The sequence below is a fragment of the Rosa rugosa genome, chromosome 2 (assembly GCF_958449725.1).
Source record: "Rosa rugosa chromosome 2, drRosRugo1.1, whole genome shotgun sequence".
Classification (NCBI taxonomy): domain Eukaryota; kingdom Viridiplantae; phylum Streptophyta; class Magnoliopsida; order Rosales; family Rosaceae; genus Rosa; species Rosa rugosa.
The window spans coordinates 70,995,207-71,021,007 of record NC_084821.1 but is presented as its reverse complement, the minus strand read 5'-3'; the positions used below and the strand labels follow the sequence as shown (position 1 = coordinate 71,021,007).

Genomic DNA, 25,801 nt, shown 5'->3' with positions numbered 1-25,801 from the left:
AAGACCCAAACTCGAGCCCAACGTAGCTGTACGTGAAACCCACGATCATAGTATCTAGTATCTACCGGTCCAAGCGTGACGTAAACACACGATTGGTACGTGAAACCCACTCGCCTTGGTATTCGCCCAGCGTTTGTCATATTCCCTCTCCCTGAGAGCCCAGAACGTCACAAAAGCCCTGCAACACTTTTGGCATCTCTTCAGATTCTCCGTCTCTTCTTCTTCTTCTCCAAAAAGCCAAAATTCCCAAACCCTCTAGGTTTCAATCTTCAAAATTCCACCTCAAAATCTGCTGAATTGAATCGCAATCATGGCTCAAGCAGTTGAAGAATGGTACAAGCAGATGCCGGTGATCACCAGATGGTATCTCACCGCCGCTGTCGTCACCAGTATCGGTTGCTCCCTCGATGTATGTTATTGAATAAAAGTTTCAATCTTTCGCTGAGTTTCTGGGTCTGTTGAATTGGGCTTTGTTCAATTTCAATTGGGTTTTGCTTCAACTTTAGGAATTCGCCATTTTATTGAGGATGATTGCTTAGATTTGGTTGTTATAATTTGGAAGCTGGGTTTAATTAATTAAGGGATGTATTGTGTTGGGTTAGCTTTAATTTTTCATCTACTATTGCAATTTTAATCGTTCAAAACTTATGGTTAATGGTGGTGGAATGTTTTTCAGATAATCTCGCCTCACAATTTGTACTTGAACCCTATACTAGTGGTTAAGCAGTATCAACTGTGGCGCCTCATCACTAATTTCCTGTACTTTCGAAAGATAGGTAATTGTTACTATTTTTGTTTCGAAGTCTTTGTGTATTTAGTTGTTAGTGTTTGGTTTTCGTAACCCGCTGTGGTGTTTTGGCAATGCCAGACTTGGATTTTCTGTTCCACATGTTCTTCCTTGCTCGGTACTGCAAGCTTCTTGAAGAGAACTCATTCAGGGGAAGGACGGCTGATTTCTTTTACATGCTCTTATTCGGTGCGTCTGTGTTGACTGGGATAGTTCTGGTTGGAGGAATGATACCTTATTTGTCAGAGTCGTTTGCAAAGATTATATTCCTAAGCAACTCGCTAACATTCATGATGGTTAGTTGTTTTTCCTTTGTTCTGATTGTGATGGATTCTAAAACTTGGTATATTTTTAGTGTTTTTTAAAGCATTTTTGTTTCCTGGTTTACAGGTCTATGTGTGGAGCAAGCAAAACCCTTTCATCCATATGAGTTTCTTGGGACTCTTTAATTTCACCGCAGCCTACCTACCATGGGTCAGTACGCTTAAGTGTCAAGTGTTTGTGTTGTTAATCGCTGTTTTTTCTATTGGGATTGTTAGTATGGTCGCTTTAATATGTCATGATCTTTTCCTCCTTAGTCACGAGTCTAATGTTTCTGAGTTTTTCATCTTTGCTCCAGTTTCTTCTAGGCTTCTCTGTCCTTGTCGGGGCAAGCGCTTGGGTGGATCTCCTGGTATGTTATTTTTATTAAGAATTTCCGTTGGACATTTCAATTTAGCATCTCATAATAGAGTAAACCTGGAATACTGTGTTGCTGTTCCTAATACCCTAGTATACGTATTGTTGCATGATCAGTTGGCTTATGATGCCAACTCACCAGTTATGCACAATATATCACTAAGAATTGAACATAACCTTTTGCACAACTCTGAAATACAAATGTTTTGTTACTAGGCTTTATTTTCATTTCATCATGACTTAAAATTACTGATAACAATGTGTTTGTATATGTTGAGTTGTGCAACAGTTGGCAAAACAGTGCATGTCACAAGTTGACTAACGTTTTGTGATAAAATATCCCAGATACTAGCTTTTGTCACTATAGATACTAGACATTTGAATTTGATAAAGTTTTTCATGCATTAATCCTTGATATTCACGTTGATTGGTGTTGATTCAGGGAATGATTGCTGGTCATGCGTATTATTTTCTGGAAGATGTTTACCCTCGAATGACAGGTCGTCGGCCATTGAGAACCCCCTCATTTATCAAAGCACTATTTGCAGATGAGGCTGTTGTGGTGGCACGGCCAGCAAATGTGAGATTTGCGCCTCCACCTGTTGAGGAACTTCACCAAGATTGATGAAACGTTAAGGAAAGACGGGTCGATGGGGCTTAGCTATGGGATATTTATCTGGAAATAGTCATGGCTCTGGCTTCTAGGATGGATTTTGTGCTCTGTAATATATAGAGATATACAATGATATGCTAAATTGCTAATTACTTTTTGTGAATTTGTTAAAGTTCAAAGCTCATCAATGCGCGATCAAAGTGCTGTTTCTGTCTTTGTGCTCTAGTGTTTCGTAGTTTCTTTCTTCTAAACTAACACAATTTCCCATTAGCAAATTTGCTTTACCTTGGTGTTTTACTTGCCCCGTCTCATATGTATTTTGCACCAAGGTTAATCCACAAGTTCCTTAACCAGAAAATGCATCAAATTCTTGTGTTCTCCTTTTTCTCTAATCTCTACATTGGATGCATTTGGTTTGTGGAAGATTATCAAACAAAACTATATCAGATTTTAGAGATGCACCTTAACATACTGTATTAGTTCTCGTATTGATTTCCATTCCAATGGGGATCGCCAAAGGGCATGGCTCAGCACTAAGCAGAGAAAATGAAGTAATGAACTGCTTCTATTATGTGACATATTTCGTGACATCAATTGTTTACCGAGGCCTTGAGGGAATTATCATGCAGCTTCAACACATGATGATGTGAAACTCTAAAAACAATGGAGGCAATGACCATCTTATCAAAAAAAATGGAGACAATGGCCAGAACTTTAAGATCAGATGCATGTTTTCTTTTGTCAACTTACAAAAAACCCTTCTGTTCTAATATGCAAAAAGGAGATCATCAACACGCCATTATGTAAAACTCTTTAAACAGAAACACCTACAACATTAAATTACATGAACATTTTCCTTTTGAAACATGATCAGATAAACCTCTAACTGTCAAAATCACCATGGAATTAAATTGAAGAATCTTCCGTGGCAAAGCTGCAGAGAGCCGTGTAATATACAGACATCTAAACAAAAAATATGCCGGCAGCACCAGAATACTACATCTGGATTGTTTTATCTGGCTTTCCTCATGTTGCTCATTTTCCTTAGCATCAAACCTCCAATCCGTAAAGAATAATAACGGGGCAAAAATGCCACAAAGAATGAAGATACTGAGCTGAGCTAACGTATTGGATGATACTGAGCTGATACTCTCTTGGGGGGTAATTTGCGCAAGATGAAGAGGACTAAGGCTGAGGGCAGGATCTCAACCAGCTGCAGAGGACATAGTTAAAATATTGAAGGGGAAAAACCGAATAAGTTAAAGAAAAGACAGGAAAATCAGCTTGAAAGTTAAGAAGCTTGGTAGGCTACCATGTAGTAGAACGCATTCAAAACAGGATGATCCAAAACATCAAGTGATGCATCATCATCAAAAGCGGACAACACATCCTGCATTGAAATAATAGAGTTAATTAAACGCCTTGAAGCACCTCATAAAGCAGACCAAGATATTGGTATGGTCATACTGATAACTTTTACTGTCACAGGACTGTCAAATTAATAACTGTTCGGGCTAAAGACAAAAGTTGATACAATGTGTTTGTATCAGAACTACTATGTATTTGTAACTTGTTTCCTGATAGAAGTAATCACAAATCCAACCCTATAACCTAGCCTCGGATGAGTCCTATATCCTAAAAGTTATAACAAAATGTTATAGTTCTCTCGGTTCTAATTAAATTTGTGTTGTATCATGAATGAATCCCAGATTTTTGATGTAGATTTATTTATACTTATTTTGCGATTAAATCCCAATGCAGATCATTTTTTGAGAAAGACTAAATGCCAGAGATTAAGATTAAGCCTTACCACAAAGCATCTTATGAGAAAGCAGGTAAAACATATGGCTGTAACAGATCCAACCTGCAATTAGAACCCACTTGTTAGCTAATAGGACTAGTCTAAACAGAATTGTTGTTTGGCTTTATCTTTTCTGTTTATACTTCTGAAGTCGGAAACCTCAAAGTAGGCGTACATGGAAACTACAAAACTAACAATATGTCCAGAAAATTCTTATCAAGCTAGGTCTAGCAATCAGGTGTTCTACTCTGATAGACAAAATGTAAAGGCAAGGCACAAACCTCATGAAGTTTCTTCCTTCTCCCTTTAGATTCAATTGGGAAACGTCTCAGCATGAAAAATAACCTGAAGGCATGGTTTATAATCATCCACCCAATATAATTCCATGGCCATGAAAGAGCAGAAAAATAACGAAATAGACACAGTCAAGATGCTTAAAGTACTATATAATGCAGAAAGCTCACCTTCCTCCATAGATTAAGAAACCTAGTGCAGCCACAAATGACACAGCTTGAACAAAAAGGTACAATATAGTTCAGTATGCATGAAATAAATGAGAGACGATAATTGGAGACTGAAAACTATCAGGACATGAAGCAGGCCTTACCTGCAATAAATATCTTTCCAATGAACTCCACAACGCTGTTGTCATCAAACCAGAGGTATATCCAGAGGCAAATCTGAAGAGAAATCCACATTTATCATAAGGTACATCAAATCTTTGAAGTCCCTAAAAACTGAACCACAGTCTGTGCTGTTTATACTAGGAACCCTGAACCACACTCACTGCACATTGACATCTGTCTGCAAGGAGTTGAATACAACCTCCTCCACCGATCAAGGAGGCAAGAACTACTTCCAATAGTAGATTCTTAAACACGCATGGGCAAGGCCTAGACTGCTTGCAGACTACTAGAATTGTATATTTATTAGGCAAACCAGAATGATCCTCTTTTCCTTCTATGTAATCTAGCCACAGAATTGGTAAAGTATTTGACCTAGAAGTCCAAAAACTTATATCTTAAAAGTTATAGAACTTGTTCTCTCAACCTTCTTTTGAAAGAACAACGGGGATGAAGCAAATAATTACAAGGGTCAAAGTAAAATAAGATCAAGGAGATTAGCAAACCAAAACTCGTTCGCAGGTAGTAGTGTATCTGTTTAAACACATGAACTGTGCTAATGGACTCCCTAAGGAATTTCAGTTAGAAATCAATTAGCTGCTAGTAATGTTTATATAACAAAACTAGATGGATACAACATGTAGTGATTACAGCTAGGGCTCTAGAGCAACCTCATGATGAAACATGCAAAGAAAGTGGAGAATACACATTGCAACCCAACACTTTAGCTGGAACAAGCCCAAAAAATAAACCAATAGGTGATATGCGAAGCAACTTATGTAGTACAGGAAAATCAGTAAGATGGAGCATACCTGTACGAAGTACATTCCACCATTGACTGAAATATAAACAATCCTGAGCTTATCTGTCGGTAAACTTCTCGCCTGCTCGTAATAGTATTAAATAAAAGTCAGAGACCCTAATTGGTTAAGAGAAATGACCACATTCAAAAGCTCTTTATCTAAGTAAATCAGTAGAACTGATGTCTTGGCTTCAGGTAACACAGAACCAATACCGCATCACTGATACCATGCAAGAGAAAAGAGCACTTGCCTGGTGATATATCTCTGCCCAAAATAGGACAAGAAGTGTGTACGTTGAGAAGAATAGCAGTCCAGGAAGATCCAATAAGACCAATATCAACACCTGGTTCAACATGCAGCCATCCAAGTTTAGCATATAACTCCAACATTTGTTGCTTTCAATCTTTCATTCTATGTTCTTGTTTTTTCAAATAACAAATGAAGCCTTAATGTCCCTTGAACCCCAAGTAAAATCGACAGTGGACAACAAACAAGGAGAACTTTTGTATCCAACAAATGTATGCAAGAATAACCAGTTTATCCAACAAGGTTTACGGTGTGTACTAACTGAGCTACAAAAGACTAACCCTTGGTTGCAAGAGAAAGACTTGCTTGTGAAATCCAAAGACAATTGCGCGCACTACAACAGCAAGAACCCGATCAGAGCTCAACATCACAACAATACAAAACAAAATACAAAAAAACCAAAATAACAGACTCTGTACGGCAGTAATGCACCAATCTCACCTCCATTGACAATGAAATTCATAAGATGAAACACCTTCTGCGTCGTCCAACCGTACTCCGGCACTCTCAATTCAATCCTTATTAGTTGAAACTGCGAATCACAAAAACGCAAATGCTCAATTTTAACATACTCATACTCACTCTTCACAATCTCCTAACGGTAACTTCTGAACTAAATCCTAACCCATCAAACACTGACAATGACACATTGACACGTCTCGGCACTCGAATCACACAAAGTCTCAACCAACACAGAATAATCTACTAGTATTCTAATCCAAAATTGATTGATGCGATTCACACTGTTCATATAATTAGCAAAATCCAAAACTCCGATCCCAAACCTCTACTCAAATCCATAGAAAATCAAGCACGAAATCACTAAACCTAACAAAACAGAGAGAGAGAGAGAGAGAGAGAGAGAGAGAGGGAGGGAGAGACCAGAGCGACGGAGGAGACGAGGGCGTAGGCGGCGCAGAGAGAGTAGAAGATGCCGTCCTGCCACTTAGTCGACTCGTTGATATCGTCCCACCAGGCCATCACGAACGCCACGGCCTCCATCGGCCCCAACGTCAGCAGCGAAGGCGGTGGCATTCTCGTCATTTCGCCTCCGCCTCCGAGAAGCAGAAGCTGCTCCCTCCACCGCAGAAAAGTCAAAACGAGAAGCGGAGAAGAGAGAGAGGGAAGAACCACCAGCAAAAAGAAACTGTCTCTCGCACACAGCTCAGCTCAGTAATTCAATTGAAGAATGAGAGAGAGGGAAAGGAGGACAGGCACTACCAGACGGTCCAAGATTTCAGAGAGAGAGCGAGTGAGTGTGAGAGCCTTGCTTATTCGTCTCTCTCTCACCTAAGCTTCTACGCACTGGCTCGGAGCGGTTGGTTGTTGTAAAATTGGGGTTGGTTTCTCTTTATAGTAATAATTCAGACTATATTATCCTTCGGCGTCTTTATTTTTTTATTTTTTTTTGGGCCTATCAGAAAAGAAAAAAAGGGAGGTAGTTACGAGTTTTACAAGTTACTGTCTCCTTCAGTTACTCTCATTGACTTTTGACTCGCGCTTCAAAGTAGTATCTTCCTAGTTCCTTATGACCAAAGTCCAAAACAAATCTTCCTAGTTCCTGCTTCCTAGAATCAAAAGCTTACTCTCATTATAATATACTTTTATCGTTTAGATTCATTTATTCAAATAGAGGAATTCATTCAGAGATGGAGGAGTAAAATTCACACTCTTCAATTTATAATTCACGCTCCATGTTTTCTTTTTCAATAATTTAAGTTTTTATCTTTAGTAACTTAAGTTTCTTTTTTGGGATAATGACCATTTACACAATTTTTGCCTAAAAATTGTCCACTTACTCCACTAAGAGTTTTTTACTCTCATTTACCCAATCTAACATCTATTGACAGTATTGCCGTCATTTCTATCTCTCTCCCCTCCCCTCTTCGATCTATTCTCTCTCTCCTCCCCCCTCACCGATTTCTCTCTCTCTTTCTCTCAACTCGTCTCAGACTCTCTCTCTCTCTCTCTCTCTCTCTCTCTCTCTCTCTCTCAGCCTCTCTCTGTCACTGGACTCCGCCGCACTCGACGACTTCGGCGACCCAGACCACGACAGCCTCCCTCTCACTGTCACTGACGCTCGACCCAGGTCTCCAGCGAACCAGGCCTCCTGCGAATCAGACCGCGACGGCCTCCTGAACTATCTCCTTGGATTAGATGGCTTCTTCTCCCCCGGATTTAGGGTTTCCCAGTGGTGATCCATATCGGAATTGGCCTCGACGACTCGGTCTAGATCGGAATTGGCCTCGAAGACTCTGTCCGAATCGAAATTGGCCTCGACGACTCAGTCCGGATCGGAATCGGCCTCGACGACTCGGTCCGGATCGGAATCGACCTCGACGACTCGCTGGTCCCAGTCTAGATAGGAAAATATGCAGAATCGGAGAGAGAGATTTCCGGATCCTGATTTTGATTCTGGTCTGCGTTTTGGATTTTCTATTTGAATTTGATTGTGATGGAATGAATGTATAAGATGGTGAAATCCGGTGAATTCAAGCCTCGAAGAAGGCAGGTCTGCAATCGTCGAAGTTGAAGATGGGAGGAGAAGAAGATGTGGGTGCCCAAATCTTTTTTTTTTTTTTTGGTAAAATTGGGGCAGAATGCCCAAAAGGAAAGAAAAAAGAAAACAGAAAAAAAAATTAGGGGGCAATAATACAATTACTGGGGGGCATTAATATGATTATTGGGGGCAATAATACGATTGTTGATGGGCAATAATATGATTACTGGGTATTATTAGGGGCAATAAAATCGGACGCCGAAATCCAGTTACTGGTTGCCGGTTGCCGGATTCCAGTCACCGGAGTCCGCGGCCGACCACCCATCACGGGAGTCCGACGAGGTCTCCGATGACTTCTCTCTCTAAGTGACAAAGAAGGAGATGACAAAATTGTCCTAAAAATAAATAAAAAATACTTAATTGAGTATTAGAGCAAAATATATATAAGATATTGTGTAATTGGGCAATCTCTTAGAGTGTTTGGGTAATTAACCCCAAAATTGTGTAAATGGTCATTATCCCTTATTTTTTTTATAAGAATTTCAATTAAAAATATAAAAAAAAATGTGTGGATTTCACTTCCCCTCAGATATGGTAAATGAAGGAAAAATGGATTATTAGTTTCAAAATAAGATGTTAATTACGCACAATTGTCAACAAAACATATTGTATCGGCGGGTTATTTAAAATTGGTTCGAACTACACTTAATGTAATGTATTATTTAAATGCTTATCACATATGATATCGAGCACACTTGGAATCGTTGATTACCATCATAGTCATTTTGATTTTAACTTATTGTAATGGAGTAGATGATGGATGAAAAGATTTTGATGCTTGATTTTCTTTTTACATGGACATATAGTCTAAATATAAAAGTGATTTACTTATGAATATCTAAATTATAAAAAGTGAACAATCAAAATGTCAATAATGAATGTGGTAGAAAAATGATCTTGCTAGCGATGCCATAAAATAAACAAAACAAAAAAATCAAAGGCCGATGACTTTTATTATCTATATTATTATTAAGATAATAAGTTTTGTCAACTAAAATTAAAAATTTTAACAGATTTAATCATAAAAGATTAAAAGACTTTGAGAATAAATTAAATCACAAGAATAAAAATATAACAATTACAAAATAAATTTTTATTAAGAAAATTAAAATAAATGATTCCACAACAACCACTTTTTTTTTGGCGGGACACAACAACCAGTTTGCTCTCCCACTATTTTTTCCCTCCAATAACTGTTTTATTACATTTTTTTATTTTCTTAAAAAAGTTATTACACATGCAGAGTATGTATAAAAAAATAATTTATATATTTAAAAATAATCAGGATATACACATAATTATGATATTTTAAAGTACAAATTTACTGACTTTTGATAAAATATGTTTAAAGCATAATAGAACTACTATTATTAGTTTTGTTATGATTGAAATTCTTATAATGGGTTCCAAAAAATGAAAAACAGTTTACCTTAAAAAAGAAAGTTTACCCCGGGTGAAAGAGAAATGAGTGCTTCTCAAAAAAAAATACAGTGGGAAGGGCGGCAAAGAAAGTCAACCTATGCGCCTAAATCAGGGAATTATTTACCTGATTTTGAATTTAGAAAACAAAAGGTAAAAAATGGGGAAGGTGTGGAGCTGTGGTGATGATAATCAAAAAAAAAAAAAGTGGGAAGGGCGGCAAAGAAATTCAACCTGGGCGCCTAAATCAGGGAATTATTTACCTGATTTTGAATTTAGAAAAAAAAAAAAGTAAAAAATGGTGTGTGGTACTGTGGTGATGATAATCACGTGACGCAGGTGAGGAGATGCCCTTGTGGGATCCATGGTATGGGGTGCTGAAATACTATTTTTACATGCAGGTGACGGGAACCTTCTGGCTTGGATTACGTGGCAAGGACGGTTTGGCGGTGTTGGTTTGCGCCAAAACTCTTATTCAATTATCAATTATATCTCTCACTCTCTCCAAAAAAAAAAAAATTATATGTCTCACTTTTCCCAAAAGTGAGTGCCGTCACGCATCGACTTCTCTATTTTTGCCAATTTCTTCTTCTTTTTTGGGATAGAATTTATTTTCTATTGTTGTCATACGAGAAACATTTCTTATAATTCTTTAAAAAATTATTACGTTATCTTGACAAGCGAATTTCAATTCAACAAATTCAATTCAACCATATTAGGAGAGAGGCTAACTTCGTAACAGATGTTTTTGCGAATCTAGGACATCGAATTGGTGTTGATAGTTGGCATGATCAGTTTCATTCTTGTCATTCTTGCTATTTGTTTTAATCTTTACAATTAGGCTGCTTTAGAGCATCTCCAACGGTGGTGTCAAAATCCACCGTGGAGCTCCAACGGATACAAAAGGCAGATCTCTTCCTCTTCAACCCATCCTTCAAATCCACCGTGGATGACGATTCTTGGTTTCATCTGTCAAATTTGACAGACTCAGGTCATCTGTCATTTTATTTTTTATTGTTTCTCCCCTTCTCCTCTATCGTTCTCTTCAATTTCATGCTACCCAGATCAAAGTCATTCATGATCTTTCTCATCTTTCTATTTCTTCCTACAATACCCAAATCTTCATACCCAAACCTTCAAAAATCATTGATATCAAACCAAAAATTAAATTTTCATTCTGATTTGGGGAAAAAAAAGAGGAAGAGAGTTAGAGTTTGGAGTTAGAAAGAAAAACTGAAGAATTGGGTTCAAGCAGCTCCGATCACATCTGAGTGTCGTCATGGTTGATCACAGTGTTGAGGTCGCGATTGTGTTTGCGATGTTGGAATCTGGGCTGGTTGTGGTTGCTTGGATCTGTTCAAATTTGTTAATATAGTGGCTTTTCTAATTGCCCATAAAAGCTAGCTAGAAGAAGGCGAAGAGAAACATACATAAGAGAAAGAAGATGGAGAGAAAGAAAACAATAGTGCAATTGTGTTTTAATTAAATACATTATAATAATAATAATAAAATATTTATTTATTTTAACCTATGAGTTGGAGAGAGAAATTGTCAAAATTGACAATTCCTTGTAGTTGTCAAATTTCAAACTTACCTCAAAATTTTTGACCTCTCCATTGGAGATGGTCTTAGAGGCTTTGTTTTCTATTGAAAAAAATTATATTATTAGGTCAATTTTGTATGTATAATATTGTTTTGATTATAATATTCAAAATTTCTCAGACTAGAACTCTATTAAGTTGATAGAATTTGACTCATTAATTAAGTTGATAGAATTTGACTCTCATCACATTTTGTTAATCATTGAACAAGATGTAATGCAAAGATTAAGAAAGTAAAGAACGAGCAATACAATCTTAGTGATCAAAATCATCTTCACGAAAAGGTCCCTCGAGTTCCAACCGTGTAGAAGACGAGAGGATATGTATAACACTACATAGGCAAAACTACCTTAGGGCTATCATAGAGTTTGTCCATATAACTTCATTTATTTTGATAAGCTTACTCATTTTAAGCCGATTTCAGTAAATAATTAACTTTATTCTGTACACCTATCAACTACTCACGTAATTTTGTGGAAAAACAAAAACAAAATATGGAGCGATTGTATTGAAATTTTTAGCTTGATCGTTGGTAAAAAGATTAAAATTAAAGATATTTGATCAATTTTGACAAATTGGGTTATATTTTGAACTTATCTAATAGTATTTTTAATTAAAATAAAAATTATAACGAAATAGAAAAATGTGGAAATGTGGAAAAGCCACGACCAAATGCTTTAGAAGAAGAATAGGTCCCTTTCTTTGGACTTGGATATTTGGCTACATGCCCATATACGTATCCAAAAATAAAGAGCCTACCACTAACCAACATCAGAAACTGCCTTTCACGACTTTGACATCAATATGCTAACTGTGCTTTTTGAATTTTAGTTAAAGAAACAAAGTAGATAGAGTTGCCTATACATCAAGTCATTCCGGCATTACATGTTGTATATCTGAGATAGTATCTACCACCTAACCTTATTGGTTTATTAGCTTTTTAATTGATATTGGTAGATACGTGAATTGAGATCATTATGATCGATAACACAGCGCTAAATTAAATTTTTACGAAGATTAAAGCTTTTAATGTTATCATCAATAGTGGCGTACTCAGAATTTTATTTATACGAGGATATATTGTCATATTCTTTTTATTTTAATATGATGTGAGGACATATATATATATATATATATATACAGATCTTATCCAGAGTGGAGTTCCGCTTTGAAATTACGGAGTGAACTTCGAGTTTTTGGTCGCTTTTAGGTCGCATATCCACATCTCGACCGTTCAGTTTTTAGATACTAGTGTATAGATCATCTCTGCAAATTTTCAGCCAAATTGATGATCGTTAAGGTATCTAACTCGCTTAAACCAATCGACGATCTGAATCTGTCCAACCTGAACCGTACTAGCTTTAAGGCAGTTATCAATGCCTTAACGGTCATCAATTTGGCTGAAAATTTGCAGAGATGATCTATACACTAGTACCTAAAAACTGAACGGTCGAGATGTGGATATGCGACCTAAAAGCGACCAAAAACTCGAAGTTCACTCCGTAATTTCAAAGCGGAACTCCGCTCTGGATAGGATATATATATATATATATATATATATATATATATATATATATATATATATATATATATATATATATATCAATTAATAGATCATCAATTAACTATATATATATATATATATATATATATATATATATATATATATATATATATATATATATATAGGCTAAAATTTCGTATGCTAACTAATAGATCATCAATTAACTCTACTATAGGCAAAAACTCCGTGAGTGCATAAGCCTTCACTCGCCCCCAGCTAGGTCCGCCGGTTATCATCAACAAAATGTGTTAGTAAATTTTCTTACGAAGGCAATAATTCAAAGTATGCCCATGTATACCAAATGATATCTCAAAATAACAAGCTAACTTCTACGCAACAGGCAATGTTGTGCTCATGTTATAACTTATAAGTGAGTAAGATAACATTTTTAAGATCTCGGGGGCAAAGATAAGCTGTAAAAGAGGGCGAGCATCACCTACTCAATTAGCTAAGAGTTCAATTGAATCAACCATATTTTTTTTAACAACATTCCACCTCAAGGATCTGAATGTCAAGCTCTCAACCATTTATGTAACATAGAACGTACCAAATGTACATGAGTCAAAGCTAGTGATTCTTTGTAATGACATTTGGTTATTCACTAATCAATGCCCTAATGACCTGTTTAACGAGTATATTATTGTCGTATATATGATTTGGATGGCTTAATATTTAACCAATCACTTTGTTGATCGTTAATTAGTTGAAGTTCCACACGTGTTATCTAACTGCAATTAGTTGCGGATACAAAAAATGTAAATTAGCTGTAAACCAGAATAGCATGTGTAATAAAATACCTTTCTATCAATAGTGCTACGTTCCCAACTTAATGGTCTACCTGCCCATCAAAGCTTGCAAAGTAGTTGTTAATGCTGGTCACAGTCGAGAGTTTCTATATTTGCACCAATTACGTCCATGTGACTGATGTGAGTCGGCTAGTTAGACACTAGCTAGACATCGTGACAAAATGTCCATTAGTTCTGAACCAGTTGAACTCAAATACTGATACTTGTCTTAAGTTATGTTTTGTTAACTTATGGATTAAATTCAGTTTAGTTCCTCAGACTTTAGGCCAAACATCAGTTTGGTCCCTCTTTTTTTTTTTTAATCAAACTCATCCATGATCTCCCAAATTGCATCAATCTCGTCCAAAATTTGAATTTTACTCCGAACATGACGTCATGTGCTGACATGGAACCGACATGGGGTCCCACTTTTCAGATTTTGACCCTCTAAGAAGGGTAAAATTGACATTTTCCCTTCCTCCCCTTCTTCTTCTTCGTCTTCTTCTTCTTTCTCTCTCTCTCTTCCATCTCAATCTTATTTTTCCAGATTTTACTCTGATTCTTGTCTACCCAATTATTCCAATTTCTTGAAACTTTTATGCACAAAAGAATTCACCCAACTCTTCCCATTCATTCATCCAATCTCATCACCTCACCCTTTTGAAACTCCACCACCGAAAGACTATCACCAGCCATATCACTTCCTCTTCATTTTACCCATACCAATATCAATACCAGATTTATACCAATACCCATATCAGATTCATACCCATACTTCATACTAGATTCATACCCATATCATATTCCATCACTACAGCAGCTATTCTGCTCCAACACCACAATAACAGTCACTTCTCATACAAAAATCTCAAAAACCACCGGAACAACAGTGAACATAAAATCCCAAAATTCCAATTTCTTCAAAGTACTTCAAATCTCAACTAAACTCCAGAGGAGGTAGAGCTTGATGAGAGGATGTTATTTGGTACCTTACCCATGCCCGATAGTAGCCACAGCCGCCGGAAATCGCTGTAAAACTGGCAGAACCACCGAAAGCTTCGAGATTCGCTTCTCTCTTTCTTCCCCTTCCCATTCCAATTCTGATTCCGATTCCAAGTCCTCCGACTCCTCCATCCGCATACCCAATCGCCCCAATCGCCTGCTGGGTCAAGTCTTCTGGGCTGCCTCGACGAGTCTAAGTCAGTCACCGGAGAAGAAGATGAGGACGACGCCGATCAAGAGGCAGAGGCAGAGGTGAAGAGAGAGAGGCTTCGACGGTGGATTTGATCGAGGCCTCCTGTTGCTCCTTGAGGCAAGAGTCTTTGTAATATTTGGAGTAGAGATTCATGGTGGCTGAGAGAGAGAGAGAGAGGAGAGGTTTCAGATATGTGAGAAGAAAGCGACGCAGAAGAGAGAGAGAATAAGAGAAAAAAAATTAGAAATTAGATTAGATTTGAAATGTCTATTTTGCCCTTCTTGTGGGTTCAAAATCAGAAATGTGGGACCTCCTTGTCGGCTCCAGCTCAGCACATGACGTCATGTTCGGAGTCTTTGGACGAAGTTGATGCAATTTGGGAGATCAGGGATGAGTTTGATTAAAAAAAAAAAAGAGGGACCAAACTGATTTTTGGCCTAAAGTCTGAGGGACTAAACTGAATTTAATCCTTAACTTATTTAACAATTAGTCAATAATGAGATATGAAGAATGTAAAACCAGATGTCAAAAATTTTATGTATTTGAAAACTTTGTGAATGAATAACGTGATGCTAAAGAGTGTATTTTGACAAATAAATGCTATCAAGAGATGTTTTAGAATACCTTACTAAAAGCGGGAGCTTGGGATGTAACTCAGATACTAATAATTGTGTTAAGTTTTGTTTTGCACAGATTTTTGGAAGCAAATTTAAACTTATTTAGTGTTGGTCAATAATGAGATGAAGAATGTAAAATCAGATGTTGAAACTTTTATGCATTTGAAAACGTTATCATTGAGTGACGCGATGTTAAAGAGCGTATTTAGACGGATAAATGCCACAAGAGAAATTTCATAAATCATAATAGTCCACTGAAAGTGAGAAATTGAGAAATTGAGTACAGGCTATGAGATACAAGTATGACTAAGGGACAGGAACATAACAACCGGGGATCCGTGGCGCAATGGTAGCGCGTCTGACTCCAGATCAGAAGGTTGCGTGTTCGATTCACGTCGGGTTCAAATCCCTCCCATCCCGGAAAATTATTTTTTAGTTCTACCACTTTTTATTAATTTTTTTTTTTTAAAAAAAACCAACTACCCCAAAATCTCAGTCCCTTCTCAGCTACCTCGCCACTGTCCCTCTCATAAACCCTACTAACCTCCACCTCAGCCCCTATGTCTCTCATCTCCCGCCTCCGCCAATCCTTCCTCCTCCTCCACACGCGCCGCCTCTCCACCACCACCGAACCCTCCTCCAGAGACAAAATCCGCTCCCTCATCGCCCTCCTCAAAACCGAAAAAGACCCCCACAAAATCGTCTCCCTCTGCCAATCCGCCTCCCTCACCCCCGACTCCAACCTCCACCGCATCGCCCTCACACGCGCCGTCACCTCCCTCCGCGACTCCCCCCACCCAAACCTCATCCCCCAATTCCTCGACCACCTCCTCCTCTCCCGCCCCGACCTCCAAACGCACCGTATCGCCTCCCACGTCATCCTCCTCTACGGCCGGGCCCGCATGCCCGACCACGCCGTCCGCACCTTCGAGCTTTGCCATGAACTCGGTATCCCCCAGGACGTGAAGCTCCTCAATGCCCTGTTATTATCTTGCGTTTTCGCCGAGGATTACAAAGAGGTCACTCGGATTTACCGCGATTTTCCGAAGGTTTATGGGATTCAGCCAAATCTGGACACTTACAATTGCGTACTCAAATCCCTTTCGGAGTCTGGCTCCACCGGCTCAGCCTACTCTGTTTTGGCGGAGATGGAGAGGAGGAGGATCAAGCCGGATGGGAACACGTTCGGGCACTTGCTTTCGGGGTTTTACAGCGAGGAGAGGTTTGAGGATGTGGGAAATGTGATCAATTTGATGGAGAAGTATGGGTTCCAACCGGGGCTTGATACCTACAACGTTAGGGTTCGGAGTCTCTGTAAGTTGAAGAAGTCGATGGAGGCAGAGGCATTGTTGGATGGGATGTTGGGGAGGGGTATCAAGCCGAATGCGGTCACGTTTTGCCATTTGATTCTCGGGTTTTGCAAGGAGGGGAATTTGGAGAAAGGGAAGAAGATGTTTGAGAAGATGGTGGAGAGGGGGTTTAAGCCGGATTGCAACTGCTATTATACTCTAGTGTACTACTCGTGCACAGGAGGGGATTTCGAGAGTGCGTTGAGGTTTGCAAAGGAGAGCATTGAGAAGAATTGGGTGCCGAATTTTGCTACGATGAGGTTGCTTGTGGATGGACTTGTGAGCATTGGGAAGGTGGCTGAGGCTCGCCAGCTTATCGGCCAGATGAAGGAGAAGTTCACTGTGAATCAACATAGGTGGAGTGAAGTTGAAGAAGGCTTGCCACAGTGAATGTCAGTGTGGAAGGTTTAGTGGTTTCTTTAGAATTGATATTCTGTGAATTCATATGGAAATAACCTAACAAGCTTCTGTGTCTATGTTAGTATGTTTCATGGTGCTTGAAATTTAGTTGATGATATAGTTTATCAAGATTCTGTAGAAATAGACTTGGATTTCTCTGAGATACAATTGGTTCTGTATAACTTTTAGCAGGAAAAACTACTTTCAAATAGGCTTTACATTTTAGCAAAGAGGCCTAGGCAGAAATCTGGATACTGCACTTTTGATCTAATCATGTCTCAGAGCTGGTTTGTTGTTCTGCCAGCCACATTGATCTTTATGTTATGATAAGTAGAACGGTTCTATCTCCTAAATAGAAACCCGAAAGAACACACTGCATAAATGAAGTTCATTATGTGAGATGCAGGAATAGATAGATTCGAACGAAAACAGACCACAATGAATGGATGTGTATGTCCAAGTTAAGAGCAAAAACAAATCTTTTACTTAAACTATTGAGGACAACACTTACTGGGGTCAACTGCCTTAAACGAATCAAAAGAAACATAGCAGTAGCTCAACGAATACCATAAACAAGTTCAAAGTGTGATACATGATTAGATGCGGTAACACCAAAATAGCCGTTTGATTACTTCTTTTGATTTAGCGCTAGTTCATCGCTCCCATATCTGGTTGTGACGGCATCCTCTAAGCCTCAGCAAAACGGTAGAAGTTTCTTCTGTAACAAGTAGCTCAAGATTCTTGTGACCATCCATTATGATTCCTAGGATATGTTCCGACATTGTACACCCATCAATCTCTAGAGACTTGAGATTTGGAAAAAATTAACCTAGCATGGATGCTAAATCATTATTGATAGTTCCGTATAAACTGAGATAAACTTGCAAGTAGCTTGGAGTCATAGGGCTGTCAATGGGTCGTGTCGGGTTGGGTTCGTGTCGGGTCAAGATATATGTTGTGTCACAAGAGACAAACTCAAACACAACCCATTTATTAATTGTGTCGAAAATTTAAACTCAAACCCAACCTATTTATTAAACGGGTTACCCGTTTCCAACCCGCTTAACCCATTTAATAAATAGGTCGTGTCGTGTTGGACAAAATGACCCATTTAAGGGTTAACAGTGCGATCCATTTAACTAAAAACATGCATAAATTGATTAAATTCACTAAAAACTTCATAAGACGAAGAATATAAATAATTATATATAATTCATAAATAATTAAATCCAATAATGATGAAGCAAAATATTTCAAATTGTCCAATCCTTGGATCAAATACTCCCAACGTCCAAAATTTCAAGAAGAAGTATAGCATAATCGGGTTATACGGGTTCACTTCGTGTTGGCAGGTTGACCCGCGGCCGACCCGTTTATTAAATGGGTCATGACGGGTTGACCCGCTGCCGACCCGCTTTTTAATCGTGCGGGTTGGTTCAACCCGCTTTATTTCGTGCGGGTTTCGAGTTGTGTTATCGGTTCGTGTCGAAATTGACAGCCCTACTTGGAGATAAGAAAAATTGGTGGTAGCCGAACCATGTATTTGTCAAATTCTTCCACTTAGGTGCAACCGACTTAAGAAGAACATCTTCCCACAACTTTTGAGGTACATAAAGTTCACGCAGTTCCGGTGTCCTGCAGTGCCCATCGACATGCAAAACATTAGTAAAGTTTATATATCAAACCCGGAAATTGATATATATACGTACATTTCTTCGTTAAAAGAACAAGAAATAGAAATTGAAATGCATTTCATTGTTAGAGAACAAGAAAATCAAAATTGAAAGTCAAGAGACTTGCATAATTATCGGATTAGAGAGGGAATTAAAGTAAAGTTCCCAGCATACTTTTCAGCAATCTCACTAAGGATATCATTTTTGATGAATGCAGTCTGGGGCAAGTAAAGCGTTCTCCAAAAGATGGCGGATGGAGAATTTAAGGCAATCCTGAGGTATTTAAAGAACCACCTTTGCCTGAATATCCAGGGATATGAATCAAGGACTCGCAGATTAAGCTCACGGTTTTCAGGTGGAAACATTACATCGGCGACTGCCACTTGCCATGAACTGCAAACATAGCAGGGGTGGAATGACCAATCCGGAAATGGTAATAGCTTTAAGATTTTCACCATAATAGCTTGTGGCATATTATCCCACGGTCTCACATCTTCCTCTGTAACATTCTTCCCCTTCTTCTTCACCCTATCTTGATCACCTTCACAATTCTCAGATTTTTTACATATTGCTTCATCGTTCGTCTTCCTCACCCCGCGCTCATCTTTGCCAGCTGCATGTAAGTCATCAATATTACGTACTTCTTAAGAAAAATCTAGATGGTTAATATAAACATAGTGAATATATATAGATCATGAACAAGTAGACGAAACTCAACGTACCTTTAAGCGGTTGTAGATGACCATGCTTGGATAGGAGGTCATGTATTTGAAACATACAGATAGATTTAGTACAGCCAGGAAAAAGGGACTTTAGTTTATCATCTGCAAATATGAGATGGTTACAATTCATCTGCAAACCCTTGGATAGGAGGTCATGTATTTGAAACATACTGATAGATTTAGTACAGCCAGGAAAAAGGGACGTTAGTTTATCATCTGCAAATATGAGATGGTTACAATTCATCTGCAAACCCTTTTCCCGGATATAAGCCACAATTTTCTTCATTGCCTCCGCACGGGCCATTTCAGGTCCCCCTCCAACAAAGTCTTGAAGCTGTGGAGACAACGTACATATCTCCGGTCTTGTTCTTCTACCTTTGCCTTCATTCTCATCCTCTTTCCCATCATCGAAGAAGATGTCGATTTGTTCTTGGATGGAATTCGAAAGATGGACCTGAAAATCCTCCTCCAGATGCCGCCGGACACTTGCGGCGGTGGCTGTCTCAAGATCCCATGTGCTAAGAATACCTGTGAGTTGCAGGCCATGACTGAGTTGCACGCCATTCGATCCCATTGTGGCTGTACGGTTTTTGATCCAAGTGTAACCACAAAGGGTTAGCGAAAAGATTTGGTCGATTGGCGGCTGCGGATGTTGAGCTAGAGTGGAGGTGGAAGGTCACAAGGCAGGCTTGGAAGCGTGTTGCGGTGGCCGAAGTTTTTGTTTGATTAGGTTTGTAGTTTTTGGTCAGTTCTAATAAGTCCCTACTGAACAATGACCCATGACAAGTCCCTACTGAACAATGACCCATAACAATGGCCCAACCACGAATCCAAAACAACCAAACCCTACTCAAATCACTAGGGACTTATTAGAACTGACAAAAAAAAAAGTCCCTACTGATTTGAGTAGGGTTTGGTTGTTTTGGGTTCGTGGTTGGGCCATTGTTATGGGTCATTGTTATAGTGTCATCTCTAGGGACCAAGTGTTTTAATTTAGATATTTTGTTGTTGTCAATGTATAATGACCATTCTCCTATACGTTATTGGTATATGGTGTTGGAAGGGGTCAGTCTCCTCTTGATATTAACTGTAAAGATGTATCAGGACTTTTGGGATACATTGATTGTCTGTACGTAGCCCGGAAGAAAGAGTGATTGATGTTGTTAGAGTTGAGCATCAATCGGCTCATGGTATTTGTAATCGTTGGTTCTATATTAAGGGCATGAGAGCAAGTTCACCCGTAGTCAAGAAAAGGCAAAGTCGAGAAGTCAAGAATTCGACCAGTCAAGGTACTGTTCACTGCCACTGGACATGGGTTTCCACCTGTTTTTTTCTTGACCGGTCAAGACTGTTCATCGTGGCACTGTTCATTCATTTTCACTGTTCATTTTTCAATTGTAGGTATTTATAGAGAAATTTTTTGTATGATTTTTAGAATTTTTTACATATTTTTTTCTGCCTGTTTCTTACCGTTAGCTATATTACATTCATATTAATTCCTAGTCGTCAGATCTGCTTTTACTGTTCCTTTGTTCGGTCCAGATTTGTTGACCGTTGGGTTTAAATTCCCAAACCAGCCAACGGCTCTCAGCCACGTGCGCCCACAATGGGCAGTTAATTGTCGCTACGCGACAAAAAACCGAATCAGACTCGTTGCCGGACGTGGCGCTCCCCCATTCGTCCGTGCTCTTCACGCCCTCTCTCTTTCGCGTCTCTCTCTGCGCGGCCCCCTGTGACGTCAGCCACGTTCTACTGCGGGCCGAGCTGGCAGCCAGCCAAGCCTGGGCAAGAAAAAAGGCATGGGCTTGGAATTTTTCTTGGCCTTGGTCAAAGAAAGCCAATGTTTGCCTCGTTAAAATTGGCCCGGTGGAGGGGAAAATAGCACCTTGCCCAGTCAACAACTCAGCAATCCCATGTGGTGCCCGGTCAAAACACAACCGCTGTACTTGCTCTGAGTAGGCTTTCTCCTCTTAAAATTAAAAAAAAAAAAAAAAAAAAAAACTGTTTAACTGTTTCGAAAAATATTCCCAACTTTTCAAGTACGTACGTAGTGATTTGGACTCTGAACTCTGACCATAGAACCCCACCCTTGGACCATTTTTAGACTTAATTTTTACTAACTTTTACAAGGACATCAATATCGAATATGATCATAGTAGGTGTTTTGCATTTAGATGAGATACTTACCTGTTTGTCACCAGCAAACAGATCGATCAATAGACTGAAAAATGTCAATATTCGAAGTTTCGCGGCATTAGACAATATGTATTGATATCTATATTGAAATAAATATGAAAAATTTAAAATTAAGAACAGTGGTCCTTAGTCATATGCGACTATCACCGTCAACAAAGTACTAGACATGAACATCTTTCAAGTTTGATACATTAGATGGGAGAGCTCCAATGAAGTTTATATTTGATCTTGCCATTGAGAGATGAAGAAAGTGCTCAAGGAGGTGGAACGATTATTTCCCGAACCCAACTTTATAGCCATTTCCCTGCAAAGATAACAATAATTAGATGCCAATAGTTGGATCTTTGCAACTAGTGTTACGGATTTATAATAAACTCTAGACCTACTACTCTACTAGTATCAGAATGTTCCTTAATCTAGTAGGATAGTCGGTAATTATGTGAAATATAAATTGCTTCAGGAGAACAAAAGCAAATACTACAACATTATAGCTCGATGAATCATGATAGAAAGATAAGAAACATGCTGAAAATCAAGTGCCTTTTGAAAAAAATTATGAAGAGCAAAAACAATCATTATAGCAGGATAAGTAGTTTAAAGAGCAAAACAGGTTTCAAAAATGTTTTCGAACATATTAATAACTTCACTAATGTTCGTTTTACTTTTGTGTTTTCTAAAAGATCAAGACGATTAGAAATATCAGAGTTTTTTTTTTTTTTTTTGACTTTGTTAAAGGGAACCCAAAGGCTTCCTAGGCCCAAGATAAACCCATTCGGCCCATGTGAAATGCTCCAACTATGCATTGCAGCACAGTGCCTGGCCACTTTGACAGCTTCGGGGTTCGAACCTAGGTTGGGGAGCACACCCAACTAGGCAAGAACCACTAGGCCACTTACAGTGGTTGAAATATCAGAGTTAATAAAAGGGCATGTAAGGCCAAGAACCTTGCTAAAACCAGTAATGATGACTTCGTCTCCATCTTCAAGGAATTTACGAGTAACGCCGTTTAATGACAACGGCTTATCCCATGTCAGCTCTAGCAAGTTTCCATAAGATTCTGGCTAGAGGTGTGCAAAACATGGTACAAACCAGCCAAACCGACCAAAACCGACCGATAAATATGATATGGTTAAGGTTTTTTAACTTTAAAAATTGAAAATCGGTTCAATATCGAACCAAACCATTTGTGAATTGGGTTGGTTTGGTTTCTCTTGTGCTTAAACCGCAGAACCCAAACTGACCGGTATGTTTGAAATATAAGAGAAAAAGTTTTTTTATATATACACATAATAAATATATATATTCATTTGTCCGGTTTGTTCTAAGTAAGTTCTAAATCTCCAGTTATAACTTTATTCTCATATGATATACTATCATATTGAATTTAAGGCCCAAAGGCCTAAAACCTTAGTATATAATAGCTACAATTTTTTTGATCCTCTCATATCACATCTCTGATATCTCAATCTCTCATTCTTTGATCTTGAATACCATCATATTAAGCAAGTACTGATGGCTAAGTTGTTAAATAAGTGAATCACTTTGAATCTAATTTATATTTTAGTTTTTGACTATATGTTTTGGATTTTAATAATTGAATTTTAAATTTAGATAATTTAACATAATTTCAATTATTGAGATTGAATTTTTACTATGAATTTTTTCATAAATAGCATGTTAATATTATATAGGTGAAAACCGCCTAACCGACCGAACTAAACCATCTTTAATTGGATTGGATTGGGTCGGATTAAGTTTTTTTTTTTTTTTTTTTAATGACCGGTTGTCCGGTTCTTTAAAATGCCTAAACCGCTCACTTTGGCATAAAAACGGTTTGGAGTCAAAACCGATCCAATCCGTGTGCAGCCCTAATTCTAGCTCCTATTGGCAGATATAAGATATATATTAACTTCACTCCAGCAATATAGGAATCTGTTAAATTCATAATATAAGAAAATGAACTAAAACCATACAGGTCCACTGATGGTCCCAGTTCCAAGGAGATCTCCAGGCCTTAAGTTGCAACCATTGATAGTAAGGTACGGTGTGCTAGCTGCTGAGGCAATGTCCAAATTATGTAGATGAGTTGCAGATAATTAACATATATTTACAAAAGGAACACAGTTGGAAATAATAAAAAGTACAAAACCATAGGTTTTCTTCAGCAGAGTATTTGACATCCTGTTCTAAGTGTTATGACGGCCGTTGGAAGAGTAACGCTAGAGAAAGCTTGGTAGTGCATACAAAATAGTGAAAATACCCTACAATCGTACATGAGTAGGAAAACTACTCCAGAGGGGTTTGTATGACTTGTATCAAGTAAGACTAAACACTGTTGAAGATGTAAATAGGGAGGAAATCCTTAGAAGTGGTTGAAATTACTCTTTGTGACCACAGATGAGCGCCTCTCTCCAGCTGGTTTAATTCGAACCTTGCAGTTAAAGGGCAGTTTGATCATCATCTCAACAATGCAATGGCATAGGAAAAAGAAAGTAGAAACTGTGAACGTGCTTCACAAAACTGAAAGAAACAAGTAGGGAGGGTACCTCTAATGTTATGTCATAACTTTCAGAGATATTTTCAGCGACATAGGGCAATAGATGGGGGTGCTGCACTTCAGAGCACGCATCATATAAGAACCATGAAATACTGCTTCAATAATTACAACACAAAACCGAAATTAGGGTGATATGTAAATAGATATGAGAAACACCTTTTTGGGAGGATCACAGGAAAATGGTTCTAGAGCTTCGAGTGTCACTATCCAAGGGGATATCGTAGTTCCTAAATATTCAACAATTTACACATAAAAGTAAGTCATGCAATCATTTGATTGAGCACAGTAAGTCATGCAATCATTTGATTGAGCACAGTGCTCCAATCAAGTAGTCTATCTTTATCAATGGAATTTAAGAATGAGCATGATAGTTTTCAGTGCTTACCGAAACTTTTTCCAAATCTGAACACTTACAATTGCGTACTCAAGTCGTTTTCGGAGTCCCGTTCCACCAGCTCAGCCAACTCTGTTTTGGCGGAGATGGAGAGGAGGAGGATCAAGCCGGATGGGAACTCATTCGGGCACTTGCTTTTGGGGTTTTACAGCGAGGAGAGGTTTGAGGATGTGGGAAATGTGATCAATTTGATGGAGAAGTATGGGTTCCAACCGAGGCTTGACACTTACAACGTTAGGATTCGGAGTCTTTGTAAGTTGAAGATGTCAATGGAGGCCGAGGCATTGTTCGATGGGATGTTGGCCTGGGGAGGGGTATCAAGCCGAATGCGGTCACGTTTTGCCATTTGATTCTCGGGTTTTGCAATGAGGGGAATTTGGAGCAAGGGAAGAAGATGTTTGAGAAGATGGTGGAGAGGGGTTTAAGCCGGATTGCAACTGCTATTATACTCTAGTGTACTACTTGTGCACAGGAGGGGATTTCGAGAGTGCGTTGATGTTTGCTAAGGAGAGCATTGAGAAAAATTGGGTGCCGAATTTTGCTACGATGAGGTTGCTTGTGGATGGACTTGTGAGCACTGGGAAGGTGGCTGAGGCTCGGCAGCTTATCGGCCAGATGAAGGAGAAGTTCACTGTGAATCAACATAGGTGGAGTGAAGTTGAAGAAGGCTTGCCACAGTGAATGTCAGTGTGGAAGGTTTAGTGGTTTCTTTAGAATTGATATTCTGTGAATTCATATGGAAATAACATAACAAGCTTCTGTGTATGTTAGTATGTTTCATGGTGCTTGAAATTGAGTTGATGATATAGTTTATCAAGATTCTGCAGAAATAGACTTAGATTTCTCTGAGATACAATTGATTCTGTATAATTTTTAGAAGGAAAAACTACTTTCAAATAGGCTTTACATTTTAGCAAAGAGGCCTAGGCAGAAATCTGGATACTGCACTTTTGATCTAATCATATGTCAGAGCTGGTTTGTTGTTCTGCCAGCCACATTGATCTTTATGTTATGATAAGTAGAACACACTGCATAAATGAAGTTCATTATATGAGATGCAGGAATAGATAGATTCGAACGAAAACAGACCACAATGAATGGATGTGTATGTCCAAGTTAAGAGCAAAAACAAATCTTTTACTTGAACTAGTATAGACGG

General features: G+C 38.5%; 4 protein-coding genes, 1 non-coding gene and 1 pseudogene across 5 annotated transcripts; 4 read left to right on the top strand and 2 right to left on the bottom strand.

Annotated features, from left to right (window-relative positions):
* The first annotated feature begins 163 nt into the window (after nt 1-163).
* On the top strand, nt 164-2,292 carry LOC133733547 (derlin-2.2). The gene is made up of 6 exons (XM_062161175.1): nt 164-409; nt 677-776; nt 869-1,083; nt 1,178-1,261; nt 1,407-1,460; nt 1,908-2,292. Exons 1-6 carry the CDS (start codon nt 311-313, stop codon nt 2,088-2,090), a joined length of 735 nt encoding a protein of 244 aa, XP_062017159.1. The 5' UTR covers nt 164-310; the 3' UTR covers nt 2,091-2,292.
* A 433-nt stretch (nt 2,293-2,725) lies between these two features.
* On the bottom strand, nt 2,726-6,938 carry LOC133729872 (tobamovirus multiplication protein 1). Its single transcript, XM_062157479.1, has 11 exons — nt 6,494-6,938; nt 6,053-6,143; nt 5,893-5,945; nt 5,556-5,648; nt 5,315-5,386; nt 4,487-4,559; nt 4,344-4,389; nt 4,161-4,224; nt 3,889-3,942; nt 3,391-3,468; nt 2,726-3,291 (listed from the first exon to the last, which is right to left on the bottom strand). Exons 1-11 carry the CDS (start codon nt 6,653-6,655, stop codon nt 3,199-3,201), a joined length of 879 nt encoding a protein of 292 aa, XP_062013463.1. The 5' UTR covers nt 6,656-6,938; the 3' UTR covers nt 2,726-3,198.
* An 8,746-nt stretch (nt 6,939-15,684) lies between these two features.
* TRNAW-CCA (transfer RNA tryptophan (anticodon CCA)) lies at nt 15,685-15,756 on the top strand. The gene has a single exon. It is a non-coding gene; the product is annotated as a tRNA-Trp (tRNA).
* An 80-nt stretch (nt 15,757-15,836) lies between these two features.
* LOC133733545 (small ribosomal subunit protein mS86 (rPPR1)-like) lies at nt 15,837-17,419 on the top strand. Its single transcript, XM_062161172.1, has one exon. The coding sequence runs from the start codon at nt 15,913-15,915 to the stop codon at nt 17,089-17,091; it is 1,179 nt and encodes a 392-aa protein (XP_062017156.1). The 5' UTR covers nt 15,837-15,912; the 3' UTR covers nt 17,092-17,419.
* Nucleotides 17,420-18,366: 947 nt separating this feature from the next.
* LOC133734382 (uncharacterized) lies at nt 18,367-20,209 on the bottom strand. The gene is made up of 3 exons (XM_062162022.1): nt 19,496-20,209; nt 18,948-19,386; nt 18,367-18,735 (listed from the first exon to the last, which is right to left on the bottom strand). Exons 1-3 carry the CDS (start codon nt 20,067-20,069, stop codon nt 18,573-18,575), a joined length of 1,176 nt encoding a protein of 391 aa, XP_062018006.1. The 5' UTR covers nt 20,070-20,209; the 3' UTR covers nt 18,367-18,572.
* Nucleotides 20,210-24,593: 4,384 nt separating this feature from the next.
* On the top strand, nt 24,594-25,418 carry LOC133731453 (small ribosomal subunit protein mS86 (rPPR1)-like; annotated as a pseudogene).
* The last annotated feature ends 383 nt before the right edge of the window (nt 25,419-25,801 follow it).

Bases quoted from the DNA above. Each gene is read 5' to 3' on its own strand.
- LOC133734382 (XM_062162022.1), bottom strand. From the start codon at position 20,069: ATGGGATCGAATGGCGTGCAACTCAGTCATGGCCTGCAACTCACAGGT. The intron at 19,387-19,495 runs GTACGTTGAGTT...ACTTACATGCAG, and splicing joins TCATCTACAACCGCTTAAAG to CTGGCAAAGATGAGCGCGGG. The intron at 18,736-18,947 runs GTATGCTGGGAA...TGGGCACTGCAG, and splicing joins CTTAGTGAGATTGCTGAAAA to GACACCGGAACTGCGTGAAC.
- LOC133729872 (XM_062157479.1), bottom strand. From the start codon at position 6,655: ATGACGAGAATGCCACCGCCTTCGCTGCTGACGTTGGGGCCGATGGAG. The intron at 5,946-6,052 runs GTGAGATTGGTG...TTGCTGTTGTAG, and splicing joins GAATTTCATTGTCAATGGAG to TGCGCGCAATTGTCTTTGGA. The intron at 4,560-5,314 runs GTATGCTCCATC...ATTTCTCTTCAG, and splicing joins GTGGAATGTACTTCGTACAG to ATTTGCCTCTGGATATACCT.
- LOC133733547 (XM_062161175.1), top strand. From the start codon at position 311: ATGGCTCAAGCAGTTGAAGAATGGTACAAGCAGATGCCGGTGATCACC. The intron at 777-868 runs GTAATTGTTACT...TGGCAATGCCAG, and splicing joins CCTGTACTTTCGAAAGATAG to ACTTGGATTTTCTGTTCCAC. The intron at 1,461-1,907 runs GTATGTTATTTT...GTGTTGATTCAG, and splicing joins GCGCTTGGGTGGATCTCCTG to GGAATGATTGCTGGTCATGC.
- LOC133733545 (XM_062161172.1), top strand. From the start codon at position 15,913: ATGTCTCTCATCTCCCGCCTCCGCCAATCCTTCCTCCTCCTCCACACG.